Here is a 14,876-nt window from a genome sequence, read left to right on the forward strand (position 1 = left end):
TAGATTGATATAGAGATTTAGTATGAATTACTTCTCTCTAAGGTTTTGATGTACTAGTACCTGCCACCAAAACATCGTGAAAGATTCAGTGATCGTCTTGAAAGACAGTAAGACTAGACAATTCACTTTCTCTTTGTTAACTCTATCGGAGGAGTATGAAATTAACAACGTGTAACTGCTTTGGGCATTGAGTGTTTCGCTGCTTGAAGAAGTATGTGAGAGGATCGATGTTGAGCAGAAGTGGGGTTAAAGCAGCCAACAACACACCCTCCTTTACTTAGTAAGGCTTGAAAGGCAGGAAAGTTTTCCTTTCTTGTCTAGTATTTTCAATCAAAGCCGAAATAAGAAAAAAAAAAGGGGCACCTACCGAAGGAGTCTTCCCTCCATCGATTCAATGACAAAATTGCTCTCTTGAGAGGGCCTTTGACAATCCTCTTGAATGTGGCTCGCTCCTAGTTTTTCTTCCCCCACCCGTTCTATCTAGGCTGGTGGCTATACCTGATTTCATGTCTGATCGAACTTGAAACTAGCCTATTGAGCTTCTTGGATTCGTCTTCAGTCTGAAGTTCACTGTAATACTATTTTTCAGAATTCTTCTGCGTCAGGGTTCCAAACCTGAAAGAAGATTATAGTCAAAATTTAATGAATGAATGTCAAAAATTTTGTTAGTAGTAGTTTTAATTTAAATTCGATGGTTTGAAAGTTTTTAATTTTTCATAAGATCAACATTTTTATTTGACAATTATTAAAATATAAGTTTTAGATTACTTACATAAGTATAATATTCGATTTAATATCTCTAATCGTTATATATAGTTTTCTTTTGTGAGGAATTGGTAAATTTAGTGAATCATATGTTTTTATAGTTTTTCACGGGTGTGAAAGGTGTTTAGGTCGGTGATATATAAAGTAAGTTGTACCCAATTCCATTATGAATTTGTTTGGTACGTAGTAGCTATGGAATCGGTTGGAGGATAAAGGTAAATTAATTTTTATTAAATATGATAGTGCATAGTTTGTGGCTAGAAATGAATGATTAGAATTTTAAAAATGAGTAAATTTATTGATATTCTTGTAATAATATTATATTGGTGGGTTAAATTTAGATATCTCACTGCGAAGCAGCTTCAATTGTCCAATATCTTCCTGGCCTTTCAAAATTTAGTAGAAGCTTCAAAATTAAATGATACAATCCTCATTTTATATTTTATAAATATATGTAATATTTTAATTTTGTCTGTACTAAATTTTAATTTTTTAAGTTTTCTTAAAATTTAAATTTATTATTATTATTATTATGTGAATTAAAAAAATGAAGGTGATTTAAAAAAAAAAAGAGAGAAAATACAATTAAAAAAAAAAGAGGAAATAGAAAATTAAATAAAAAAAAAGAGAAAAATAAAAAATAAAAAGAAAATGAAAGAGAAGAAAATTATAAAAACGAAAAGGTGGGAAAAATCGAGGGAGCGCGATTGAGAGGGGAGGTTGGTGGGTTTGCCGGAGAGCGACTGAAAAAGGAGTGAACAAGGGGGAAGCGAGAGGCTGGCCGAGAGGGAGGAGCTAAGCTTTTGAATACTGAAACAGAAGGGGAACGCGACTGGGAGAGGAACAGAGAGAGGGTGGAGGAAGAACTGAAAATCCTCCCTTTCGCGTCCATCGCCGGTGACAAGCCCTTTGTTTTCTTTAAGGTCTATATCGAGACAGGTACATTCCTCTCCAACGGTAGTTCCATGTTTTGATTTTTGAATGGTAGTATGGTTTATTTGGTGTAATTAGTGAGTGTGTTCAAACCATTTACTAAGGTTTACTTGTACGCTTGAAAGGTGTTTGTTGAAATGTCCAAATGAGCTTTGGATTTTACAGCTGAAGCTATTGCACTGTTGTTTACAAGTATTAATGAGAACCGTTGGCATTTTGCAGCTTCAGAAAAAAAAAAGATCAAAGTTTACTATTTTGTTTCGGGTTGTTATTCATGGGTCATATGGGTTAGAAGCATTATCAATTTTCTGTTTAGTTGCATAGAGGTGATATTGATAACTTTTTTCTCATTTACAGAATAAAAGGTTATAATGGTCACTAGTGTTGGTTGCATATGAACTAATGCATTAAATTAAACTTACTGCTTTTCTTCATGGGTATAGAGAATAATGATTGTGGACTAAATAAAGTAGGATAAGGCATTAGCTCTTTGCATCTGGATCAAGACACTTAGACTAATAGAATTTGGATATGCTAATTTAAGACTTCGTTTGAATATTACCTTGTATCTTGGTTTAGGAGGCTTAGTTCCTTTTAACAAAAAGGTATTAAAAAATAACAAGTAATAAAAGGATAAAAAAAATTCAAGTAATTTTTTTTAAAAAAAAGTGATTTTGCTCCTCCTGAATGTTCTTGCACTATTATTTCCTTGGTATTGCATTTGTTCTATTATTAATGGAGAAATGGTGAAGAGCTTGGAGAAAAGAGTGTGCGTGGAGCCTGAAAAGAGAAGACTATATAATGTTGTTAATTTTTTTTTTTTATGTTTAATTTTCATTTTTATGTCCTTTGGTGTATTTTAATCCTCTTCCCCAAATATGGCCTGTAATTACTAATTTTTCTTCTTGAATGATGTTACTACCACACACCTACACATAAATAGAATCTTAATTTTGCATACAAATTAAGTCAATTATTGGCTTATATTGTGGATTAGGTGCCTCACACCTTCCCACCCCATATCATAGTCGGAATCGGGAATCTCTAAAATTAGACCCATTTATTTTTTACATTCCAGATCCCACTTCCTTCCAATAGGATCAGTAGCGACCCAAACAATTTTTTAAGTTAAAATTATTTCTAAGCAGTATGTTTTTAGCACCTTGTCACCCATGTTGTGACAGTATCATTGTCCAGTTTGTTTTCCTCTATTTTTTTTTCAGTTTCTGGACATTGAGAAATGAAAGGCTTTGACAAAACTCTTGGGAATAAATTTACTGAGTTGATTGTTATTATAACATTACTTGTACTGATTGCTGATGAATTAAGTCCATGTTAAAGGTTCAGATTAGATCTTCGTGTTTGTTTAACCGAGTGTCATTTTAACCTTTCCTATAATTATTTTTGGTGAGTAACTGAATCAATGCTGTTTGGTAACGGTTTTGTTTCCTTTCTTTTGTTTATATTTTCACTTTGCTGTAGTTTGAATGGGTAGTTTAGATGGCTTACGAGTTCCCTCAGATTTTGCCTTGTAAAGATTCCTATTCCATAACTCCAACGTCCTTGCTTTGTAGCTTTATTAATATACTAACGATTTGGGATATGACTTGTATCAGTTCACTTTCTTCTGTTATTTTGTTTTGTTATTATTATTAATAGCATTCATTTGAATTTATTGTTGAATTGATTTCTGGTGTTTGTCACTCGTGTCTTTTTCTTTGGAGGAAATGGCTCTTGAAAAATATGAGGCAAATATTGAAGGAATAACACCGTGTAGAAAGGAAAGACACCTAAAAGCACGGGTGTTGACATCTTGGTCTGTTCTCGAAAACTGGACCACTTCAAACTGAAATTTGACTCGTCTGGACCTCGGTCTACATGTTTCTGCTACTTTGATGCTAGGTCCAGTCTAGTTGAGTCTGGTTTTTGACTGATGAATACACCTACATAAAGGGAGAAAGGAATTCAGAGATTCATTATTTCGTTTAAGTTATATCCCTTTTCTTCCATTGTTTTTAGCTTTATTTTCATTTTTGGGTGTATTTGATTTTCCCAAACCAACATTTAGTTTATGTGCATATGGATATCACGTGTGCATGTGCACATAAATGAGGACATAAACACTTTGCACGCAGACAAGGATTATAAATAATTTAGTGCACACCGATGGGTGCCTCACACCTTCCTGTCCAATTCATTCACAGGTTTGGAACTCTAATTTGACCAGTGTCACTTGTTGCATCTGAGTCCGCCTTCAATAAAGTCGGTTGCGGCTCCAATTATCCAAATTTGTTTGAAGGATGATATTTTTCATATTTTTGGAGTACCTTGCTGTCATTTTGATTGCATCAGTGGCTTAATGCTTTGGCTTTGCTGTTAATTTCCATTCTTTTCTTCATTTTTTAGAGCAGTCTGTTGGTGTGCAACTAAATTTTAAGTTTGAATTTTATTCCTTGCTAATAAATCATTTTGTCTTTTTTTTTTGTTCTCTTTTCATGAATAGGATAGGCTGAATTTTTTGTTTCTGTACTTCCTCTTTCTCTCTACTGTCATTTGCTTATAACTACTTGCACTAGTTTCATATTAGGATTATTCTCGTTTAGAATTATGAGAAATGTTTTAAATTGTTAGAATAAAGGATTTTAAGGCTATGTTTATAGTTTGTCTTGCTGTCCATTGCATGTTTCTAATCTTATTCTTTCTCAAGCATGATGCTCCTTTGGTTTCTGTCCATTTCTTTTTATGGTCCACTATATTTCCTCTTGAATGATTAATATAGGAGAAAAATGTATGTTAGATACTTCCCTTTGCATATTATTTTATAATGGGGATGCACAAATTTGTCATGGGCTATGCAATCACTTTTTAGGAGATGTTTAAACCCTTGAGAGGAACATGGCTCTTCTTTAGCCTTGAAAAAACTTTTGGTATGTGTGGATGGATGGTTTTGCGCTTGGTTGAGACATTTTTCTTTTTCTGTATACCGTTTCTTTTCTTGGTTTGTTTTTCCACATAACTATTCCAATATTATTTTGTGTTTTATAAATTATTTATAAATATTACAATATGTTTGTAATCATATGAACTTAATTTCAGGTAGGAGTTTTATTTTTTTCTTTTAATATGTAACTTAACTTTTTTTGGATTTGTTTCTCCCTTTTTGTTTGAATAGAACATATTGTCATTCATGCAATCCAAAATCAGTTCTTTCTTCAAAAGTTCACCTTCCCAGACTGTACCAAAGCCATCAAATCAACCTCCAATTCTTGAGGAAGGAGTTGATGAACTCGTGATCTGGGAGAAGAGTGAGCATAAATTTGTCAATACCTACAGGCGTAGAACTTCAATAAATGACGGGTATTAAGTTTCTTAATTTACTTTTTCATAACTTTCTATCTCTGAGTCTCATGTTGGTAGCCAATTGGTTGGGATTTGGTTTTTCTTGTTGGTTGGCGGAAAAGAGTAGAGGAAAGTAGAAATTTCTGATTCATCGACAATTAGGAGATTACTTATGTTTCTGCATTTTTGGATTTGGCTTGTGGACAAAAGAAGTGAAGCAAATAAGGAATCAGTTCATGATAAACTCATAACCCAAGATTTATTCTCGAGGCTGGAATCAGCAAGAGCTAGCAAAGTACTGAACAAGAAGCGAAGCTATGCTCAGGTCCATCTAGAGTTGGGACAATCTGATTTTCTTCTCCGTACGTGCTCTACATGTGGAGTCAAGTATGCTCCTGGAGAAGAGGAGGATGAGAAGAACCACAATGCATTTCACCAAGACTACACTAGGGGAATTCAGTTCAAGGTCTATTTTTTGCAAACTGTGGTTATTTTGTTCAACATGGTCCTAGGTTGGCCATTTTTTCTTGACTCAATTTTTACAGGGTTGGCGCAGGGAAAGAGTAGTTTCTGTCCCTAGCACCATAGGTGGACGAGTTGTTTTGGTGTTAGATTGTGACTCTCCTGCACAGAGAAACAAGGTTTAAATTGTGAAGTTTTATTTTCATGATCATTAAGTCTTAAGTTTTTTGTTTCTCTTGTTTGTTATCATACAAAGATGGTTTTGGTCTAGCAATAAATGTATGGTTACTGGAAAAAATTATATTGGCAGGTTAAAGAGGTTGTGAAAATGATGGAGATAGAGCTTGGTGAGGGATGGATTCTTCATAAGCTTTGTAAGGTAACTTTTAAATATTAATAGATTATAAATTACCACGAACAGCTGGATTTTTTTGCATATTCCAGTAGTGGTGCAGAGTGATCATCATAGCATATTGAAGCAATTTGTCTTTTTTCCTTTCTTTCTAAAACCATCACTTCTCTACTACCATTCAAATCTCTTTGTGGTTTGTTTTCTTCAATGTTGTTTCTCTTCTTCTTTTATCTTCTAGTTATCGGATTAATATCTGTGTTACGTGTTTAATTTCTCTGGCTGTATTTCTGTACTTACTAGCAGACTCTGTTTTGTTTAATCCCTAATACATTTGCAGGTTTATCTGTATATTTCCTCCCAAAGAGTTGTTGGCTGTTTAGTTTCAGAATCAATAAAGGAGGCGTTCAAAGTCATTTCTTGTTCGGATGATGAAAAATGTCCAGGTGATAACATCAACAAAAAAAGATTGAAGTCAGCCACCCTCCAATTTGGGGAAATTATTTTGAAGAGGGAAGTCATGAAAAGAGCTAGTTCTGCTCACCAACCTGAAATGTCCAATGGGGATAACAGTGGAGTAATTTTGTGTGAGAGGGAAGCTACACCTGCTGTTTGTGGTGTTAGAGCCATTTGGGTCACACCCTCTAACAGAAGAAAAGGTGTTGCCTCTTGCTTGCTGGATGCCTTGAGGTAAATCTGTCACCTTAATTTAATGATATGATCCTTTCACCCTAATTCTCGTAAGATATTTATGATGTCGTTGCGACTGTTATGCATTTATTTTATAAATCTAGCTGATTTATATGCATAAATGACTGCCTTTTTTTTGGTTGATCGTTAGGGAGTTTAGTCATGGCTCAAATTTTTCATACAAACTTCACATATGGAGGATGCCTCACCAGCACTTTGGTTATGCAGTCTTTTCTTTTTTTGTTACATGAAATTTGTTTATCATTAGCGGACTAGCCTGCATTATTTTGAACCGTAGTTCTCCCATAACAGATGGATGGAATCCTGACCACTAGGCCAAAATCGTTAACCCAGCTAGAAAGCGAACCCTTCAATAATCTTTTTGAGCCTAGAATCGATGTCATGATTAGGAAACTGTTGGCTGGATTTCAATGTGAACTTGTTAGATATGATTTGTGCTTGATTAGTTTCTTAAACTCACTTGTGCAGGAGAAGTTTCTGGAAAGGGTTTGTTCTGGAGAAATCGGAGTTGGCATTCTCCCAGCCAAGCTTAGCTGGAAAAGCATTAGCATCCAGTTATATTGGAACTCCATCTTTCTTGGTGTATAGAACTGACTATACAAGCTGGTAGATACCTCTACTTCCAAAAAATGCACCGGCTTTATTTGATTTAAAATTTTATTTGCGTTTATATTAGTATGCTACTTTTGTTTTGTATTTTTATTCGTTTTATTATCAATGTTAAAAAATCATTGCTATTACTCTTTTTTTTGTGAGAGAAGAAACTTCAGTTAAGATTAAGGGATAAAAGGTCACCATGGCAAATACTCCTTACATGATGAATAACAGAGGTTGATTTTCTATTTATCAGCAAAGAATATGAAATAGGTGTTGTGCATTCCATCATCAAAACCCAAGTTTTAAGAGCATGTTTTATAGGAACAGCCAAGCCACTCTATCATATGTCTGTCTTTATCCAATTCTAGAGCAAAGGGTACATCCCTGGTTAGTTTTCTGATAATACATAGCAATGAGAGCATTATTTGTTATAAATAAGCTTCTCTAGAGTGAAAGCAGGAGGTTGAGATGAATGAACCACCTTAGCAAGATTCTAAGATTTCTGAGAAATACTCATAGAAGATATCTTCAATTTGTCTGGCTTCAGTAAACCCAACTCCCTCTATTGTCACTTTTATACAGAAGATTCTATTTTAAAGATGGTCTTTCTGAAGCTTTAGCATGAAGGAATTTTATGTTTTTATCCCCACACTAAAGCCAATCTACTTTGGACCACTGAGCCCACATTGGTTCTTCTGTTGTACACTTTCACCTAAATACTCCACCTCCAACTTTCGATGTAACTCATTGGAAAAGCATATGGCATTCACAATCTTATGTTGTACATTGCCAATCAGCTCTTTATGCCATAGAGATAGTGCCTTTGGACAAGCCTTTATTTTCCTTTCCACTTTATTATAAGAGAGAGCTTGCATCTTTTCCCAAGATGATTCCAAAATCCCATGATAATCCTTTTCATTTAACCACAAAGTCTCCAAACGAAAATTTTCTTCCTCTTCATTGATGAGTCCCATGCAATGTTGGAATCAAACTCCATTTTTAACTTTTAAATTTGTCTCCATCTACATATCTGTAAATCTCCATGAGTCTCTGATCTTAGATTTAATCTCTTTAAAATTACGAACGCATATTCGGCAAAATACAAAATAAAAAATAAAAAAAAAATTCATGTAAGAATATTTGATAAGAAAGTCATTTTTATTGAATTTAATTCATTAAGAAAAATAAAAAATAAAAAATTAGAATTATATATTATTTTGAGGTGATACAGTCATAACGCGATTGAGAGGTTCATTAAAAAAAATTTAAATTTTTCGACTCACTTGTTCTCGCTATCTAATTATTATACATAAGAATTTTGAAATTTTAGTTGATGTAAGGCTCATTAAAATGAGAATTTTGTGTTTCTTTTATAAATGAAATGAGATGTTAAAACACATTTAAGATGATCGAATGCGTTTTTATTATTATATTTTAATTTTTATAAAATACAATAATTTATTTTAAAATTACTCACTTTGTCTATATACATTTTTAGTCGTCCAAAAATAAAAATAATAATAAAAAAATGGCGGGTCAAACTGAAAAATGATAATCAGGATAAGAAAGCAAAGCCCACGTTCTCAGATTCTTAATCATGACAAATTTAATTAATTAAGTAATTAATTAATTAAGATGAGGAGTCAGGAGCAGAATCTAATATGTCTCGGTTGGAATATAACTAAAAATATCTAATCTTCAACTAACTAAACTAACATTTTATTATTTGATCCCGACATAATGAAGTTGGTATTTATTTTTAAATTACTTTATGATTTGTTTTAGTGGGTGTGGATTTGTTACAAACATAATCTTATCTTTCTCCATTTCCGATGTAAGCCTGATCTGATAGATAGCTTCTTGCTCATTGCAATTGAATTTAAAAATATTAATAATAAACCATTATTTGGGAATCAAAAATTCTCTGCCATTAAGTCCACTTAATTGCTTAATTTACATATATATATATATATATATATATACACGAGTCTATGATTAATTAATTGCATTTACATCCAATCAGTGGTGTGCAATTTGGTTTTAATTTTAATTCTTCCTAAAGTATAAACAGTCCTATATATATATATATATATATATATATATAAACATGGGTATTTTCTAGAAACTATAATTGATGTATAAAAAGATATGGGTATTTTTTTTTTTCTATTAATAAAATTTGGAATGATTCCAACAAATTAGAAATTAATTTGTCTCATCAAACCAAGAAATTAAGTGATTGTATTTATAGGGTGTGAGACATCTACATCCTAAAGTTTCTTTATGTGTTTTATTTACTAATTTCTAAGCTAAATTGCCTCTCAAAGCTCATTTCATCATTGCCACTGCCTTTTTTTTTTTTTAATTATGTTAGACCATGTATAAATATTGTTTCAATTGTATATATCATATATATAGTTGGTACTTTGATTTTTTTTTTTTTAAAAAATAAGAAATTGAATTTGAGTTATGTATTATTTTGAAAGAAAATATAAAAATTTATATTTCAATTGCCAAGGTTTAGATTCTCTTTTTTTTTTCCTTCTTAATTAAAATTAGACTTGATATGTATTGTCATAATATATATATATATGTATAGATGATCCAAGTATAATGATGATCTCTTCTCTTATTTTGTTGGAAGGTGAGGCACACAATGATAAATTAGTTGATAATGTTGAAAAGCAACTAAATCCCATTCTTCAAGTACTTGATTCCTTTGTTTGATCTTTCTCCTTTCTATATCGAACTCTATGATTCTCCATAATACACAAAGACAAAGTCTACTTAATTGGGTCCCCATATTAAACATAATATTTGGAATTGAAGTGTATACAAATGTTTTCTATATATATATATAATATAATATAATATTGATTTAAATTAAGATCTAATTGATCACGCGGGATAAAATTTCTTCATCTAATGATGTCGATTAAATTTTTCTAAATCGATGATAATTATAGTAAATATTAGGATATACTTTTTTATATTTATATTTAAATTTTTTTTATAGTTTTTATTTTTATATTTATGTATACAAATATGTATGATAGTTAAATGTATATAAACTGATAACCCATATATGCTTTGAAGTTATAAAAACAATTATGACATTTAGAAAATTATTTTATTTACTCTTAAATATTATAAATAACTCTAAAATCACATATATTTATGTAAATCGCATATTTTTATGTATAAAAATATATGAATTTAAAATATAAAAGTTTTTTTTTTTTTTTTTAAAAGAATTAGTAATTAATCACCACCATTAGTTTAAATTACTTCAAATATTAAATAAAATAATTGAAGGGAAAAGCTTTCCGACAAAGAGACATTTGTCACATGGTAATCATGGGACCCACGTTGTCCTTGTTTTTTATTTTAATTTTTTTTTAAACTGGAAACACAGGGGCCCGTGCTTTTTCTAATTAATAAATTTTATATTTTTAATTAATGATTATTTATGATTAACGGCAATTTAATTTTATTATATTGGATATTTAAATAAAAAATAGATATAGCGAAATTCCCATAAAATAATTTAATAAATTACAAAAAAACAGAGAGTAAAAAAAGACTTCATCCATCTAGAAGAAAAGATCTTGAAAGATGCAAAAAAAAAAGAAAAATCAATATATTAATTAAAGATATATTTTTATTTATTGTGATTATAAATAGAATGAAAATGACTTGGGTCGGGCCGACCTAGTGGGGGCCCAAATCTGAACGCACTCAAAAATCTCACACGGGAATTCCCCTTCGACGTGGCTAAATCGCAACCGCTATTATCATGACACGTGTCGATCTAGGTATGGTTCCATCATTTTGCCGGCCACCTTCTTTTTCCTTTATATTCTATATATATGTGTATATTCGTCAAACACAAACCTGAACGTTTTTGGAACACTTAGACCTCACTTTTGCAGAAAACACTCTCTTTCGGAATCCACAAAAAGTTTTAGACTAGAAGCAAGAAATGTCACCAGAAAACGGGAGTTCTTCGCCGGAATCCCATAACAAAGAGTTGACTTTCGAGGCAACTGAGTTGACCTTAGGTTTTCCGGGAGGGAAAGCTGATGGGGGAGCAAAATCGGGTACGAAACGTGGGTTTCTGGAGACTGTTGATCTAAACCTCGGGACCTCTGGTTGTAAATCAGAAAATGATAACGATATCTCCAGCTTGGCTAAATCTCCAGCATCCAAGTAAGTTAATGTGTATATATATATATATATGTCTATATAGGTATATGTATGTGTGGGGTAGATCATGAATGAATTGATGAATGTATTGATTTGTAAAAGGACACAAGTGGTAGGATGGCCGCCGGTGAGAGCATACAGGAAGAATGCGATGAAGAAGAGTAGTAAATACGTGAAGGTGGCGGTAGATGGAGCTCCTTATCTGAGAAAAGTGGATCTTGAGCTGTACAGCAGCTATAACCAGCTCTTGACTGCTCTAGAGGATATGTTCTCTTGGTTAACCATACGTAAGTGTGTGTATATATGTATACGAATTTGTTTAAGTAATTTTGGGTTATTAAAATATTGATGAGTAAGATTTGATTTTTGTTACTGCAGGTAATTTTGTGAGTGAAAAGAAGATTATAGATGAAGTGAATGGAGTGGAATATGTTCCTACTTATGAAGATAAAGATGGTGATTGGATGCTTGTTGGGGATGTGCCATGGAAGTAAGTTTTTTCTTTTCTTTTCGTTTCTTTTTTGTTTGGATTGAAAGAAAGAAAGGGAAAAAAAAGAATATTAATAAGTGGGAATTGATTTGTGTTGTGAGCAGAATGTTTGTTGAATCATGCAAGCGGCTGAGGTTGATGAACAGCAAAGAGGCAACTGGGTTAGGTGAGTTGCTTCTTTATGCGTGTGTGTGTATGTATAAATATGCATGTGTGTATCTATGTATCTATGTGTGTGTGTGTGTATATATATTAATTTTTTTTTTCAATTTATGCAGCTCCAGGGACACCTCCAAGATGCTCAAGCACAAGCTGAAAAGGGTCCAACGACAAATAGTGATAATTTAGGGATTATAATCAATGTTAATTTTAATATTGCTGTGTACATAGGGTTCAGTTTTCTCTTAATGCACCATTTTGTTTTGGTGAGTGGAGAGTTTTGATTTGATTTAGAAATTTAAATAAAATAATTAACAGAGAGATAATTAAACCTATAACCATGTATTATTATTATTATTATTATTATAATACGTATTTTGATCCCAATTTCAGGACTATCATTCTTTCCTTATAGTCTGATTGAAGCCTCTTGTGTGTGTATATATATATATATATGTGTGTGTGTGTGTGTGTGTGTGTAATATACACACAAAAGTAAATGGTTTCCTAATTTGAGACCTGGATTTTGGTGGGTCTGGTAAGACGTATGAATTTTCATTATTTGGAATAGAGAACATGAAGTTACCTACTCAGACCAGCAATAGGTTCTAAATTTATATTAATTTAATTAAATATAAGAAAATTTCCTTAAAAGATGATTAAAAAATTTAATTTTTCATAAAGAAATTTTAAATGAGTTATCTTATTAAGAAATTAACTTATTAAACAAAATTATTTCAATATATAACGTATAAATTTTGAAATAAAAATTCACAAAAAATTATTAATTTCTTCCAAATATACAAATTTCTGGGATTCGACTTGAGAAATTTATTAATGGAAATAAGAGAAAATTCATAAACTTTTATTATTGAAATTAGTTTTATAATTTTTAACTGATTTTAATTAATTAATAATTAGTGTAGTAATTAAAGATTAAAAATTCTAGAGCCTTGTATTTATTTTCCACTCACGAGAAAGATCACCTGACCGACAACGGCAGCCTGTGACTCTCCTGTCTCATGCTAAATCTGGTCACTTTGCAAATTTGTGCTATTGTTATTATTACATGTATATATATATATATATATATATAAAAGAACAAAATTGAACGGTGACATTGAAGTGACATTGTACAGAAACAATATATACATGTGTGTGTATACGTGTATGTAGGTACAAAATTACCTGGTAAATTTTAGAGCAAGGCGTGGTGAGGGGCCAAGAAACTAGAACAAAGGCTTTACCAAACATGTGAAAAAAAAAAAAAAAAAGAACCTTAGATCAACCATGCAGTCGGCAAGGCTCCTATCCAAATCTCTCTTTAGTCTTTATATAACTATATATATATATATAAAGAAATTTATGTGAAATAATTGATTTGATTAATTGTTTGAAAAATTTAGGAGCCATTTCATTTGGGTTATTTTGTTCTAGATTATAAGCATCTAAGATTTATAAATTCATAAGATTAAAATTTAAAAATATTAAGAAATAAACACAAATAATGACTGTTTGACTTTTAAACAATATAAATAATGACTATTTGAGAATAAGATGAAATATGCTAAGAAACATGTAAAAAGAACTAACTTTTTTGTTTAGGAACATAATTTTAAATTGAAGTATTAGATTTGGGATTATAATTTTTTTTTTTTAAGGAAGATTAGGGGACTGTAAATTTGGTGTGGGGGTAAGATATGGTCAGGTTTAACTTCTTATCTCCAGTTTATGTGGTTGTAGTTTTTCTTTACAACTCCATGGGAAAGGGTAGGTGTCCAAATCGCTTCATTTATCCAAACACCATGTTTGGACGGAGGGAAATGAATTGAAGAGAAAAAAAAAAAAAAAAAAGCTATATGAAAGTTGGGATAAAGCAAAGAGAGAACTCAAGTAAAAGAGAAAATAAAATCAATTTGCTTTTACCTTCCATCCTCCTGAATCCAAACAAAACCTAAAACCTAGTTGTGATTCATTTTATTTGCCGGGACGGGACCATTTATCATGCACACTTAATAAGGGATGGCTGAATCTGTTGTTGTTGGTGAGATTATAATTGTGAATAAAATTTGTGTTGGTGAATACGAGAGAGGGAGAAGCTTACTATACGATCCAATATCCATTACCTACCACAATAAATACCCATCCAACCTTTTCCATTAAGCTCCCCTGTGAAACCCTTGTGTTAGTATATAATGTAATGTGTAGATATACAGATATAAACCACATATACAAGTACATATAAGAAAGCTGCTATCAAACAAGACCAAAGAGAGAAAAGGAAAGAAAATGAAGGCTCCTTCACAACAAGAGATGTCATATTATGATCATGTCAAGAGACGCCATCAGGATAAAGGCTGCCTCTATGCCTTGTATGAAATATTTTCTACATCATCACTTTTTTCTTTCTTTCTTTTTTATATGATTTTGCTTTTGTTTGTTTTCTTTACTTATTTTTTGGTTTGAGTTCTCTTATATATATGTATACGTAAATCTATGCTCACACACATATTTACACACACAATTTGATGGGTGCATGCAGTTTGTTTACACTGTGCTGCTGCTTTTGCTGCTATGAGGCGTGTGAGTGTTGCGTGGAGGTTACCTGCTGCTGCTGTGCCTAGATCTACTGCCATCTTTATGTTTTGTCATTATAATTTGGAATTTAATAAATTTTAATCCATTTTCACAAGCATGTCTTTGATTCTCTACTTTACACCTCATGGAACTCCCTATTTACGTGCTAATATGACTTTATCTTTACATATTCTGGGATTATTCGTACTGTAATTTTGCTCCTTTGTCAACCAAAAAACAGATATTATGGATGATTTTCTTGTTACGATTTTAATAATTCTACATTCG

The 14,876-nt window shown here is 31.7% G+C and overlaps 2 protein-coding genes and 1 long non-coding RNA gene across 3 annotated transcripts; all 3 read left to right on the plus strand.

Moving 5' to 3' along the window:
• Positions 1 to 1,439: 1,439 nt before the first annotated feature.
• On the plus strand, positions 1,440 to 7,299 carry CTF7 (protein). The gene is made up of 7 exons (XM_022050813.2): positions 1,440 to 1,704; positions 4,871 to 5,055; positions 5,248 to 5,503; positions 5,583 to 5,678; positions 5,810 to 5,878; positions 6,189 to 6,538; positions 7,028 to 7,299. The coding sequence occupies exons 2-7, from the start codon at positions 4,886 to 4,888 to the stop codon at positions 7,167 to 7,169; spliced, it is 1,083 nt and encodes a 360-aa protein (XP_021906505.1). The 5' UTR covers positions 1,440 to 1,704; positions 4,871 to 4,885; the 3' UTR covers positions 7,170 to 7,299.
• Positions 7,300 to 11,054: 3,755 nt separating this feature from the next.
• IAA15 (indole-3-acetic acid inducible 15) lies at positions 11,055 to 12,398 on the plus strand. The gene is made up of 5 exons (XM_022050803.2): positions 11,055 to 11,365; positions 11,465 to 11,649; positions 11,741 to 11,852; positions 11,957 to 12,018; positions 12,131 to 12,398. Exons 1-5 carry the CDS (start codon positions 11,139 to 11,141, stop codon positions 12,166 to 12,168), a joined length of 624 nt encoding a protein of 207 aa, XP_021906495.1. The 5' UTR covers positions 11,055 to 11,138; the 3' UTR covers positions 12,169 to 12,398.
• A 1,844-nt stretch (positions 12,399 to 14,242) lies between these two features.
• On the plus strand, positions 14,243 to 14,778 carry LOC110821112 (uncharacterized). Its single transcript, XR_002541009.2, has 2 exons — positions 14,243 to 14,383; positions 14,554 to 14,778. It is a non-coding gene; the product is annotated as an uncharacterized LOC110821112 (long non-coding RNA).
• Positions 14,779 to 14,876: the final 98 nt, after the last annotated feature.

This window comes from Carica papaya, chromosome 5, assembly GCF_054855325.1.
Source record: "Carica papaya isolate Zhongbai chromosome 5, ASM5485532v1, whole genome shotgun sequence".
Lineage (NCBI taxonomy): Eukaryota > Viridiplantae > Streptophyta > Magnoliopsida > Brassicales > Caricaceae > Carica > Carica papaya.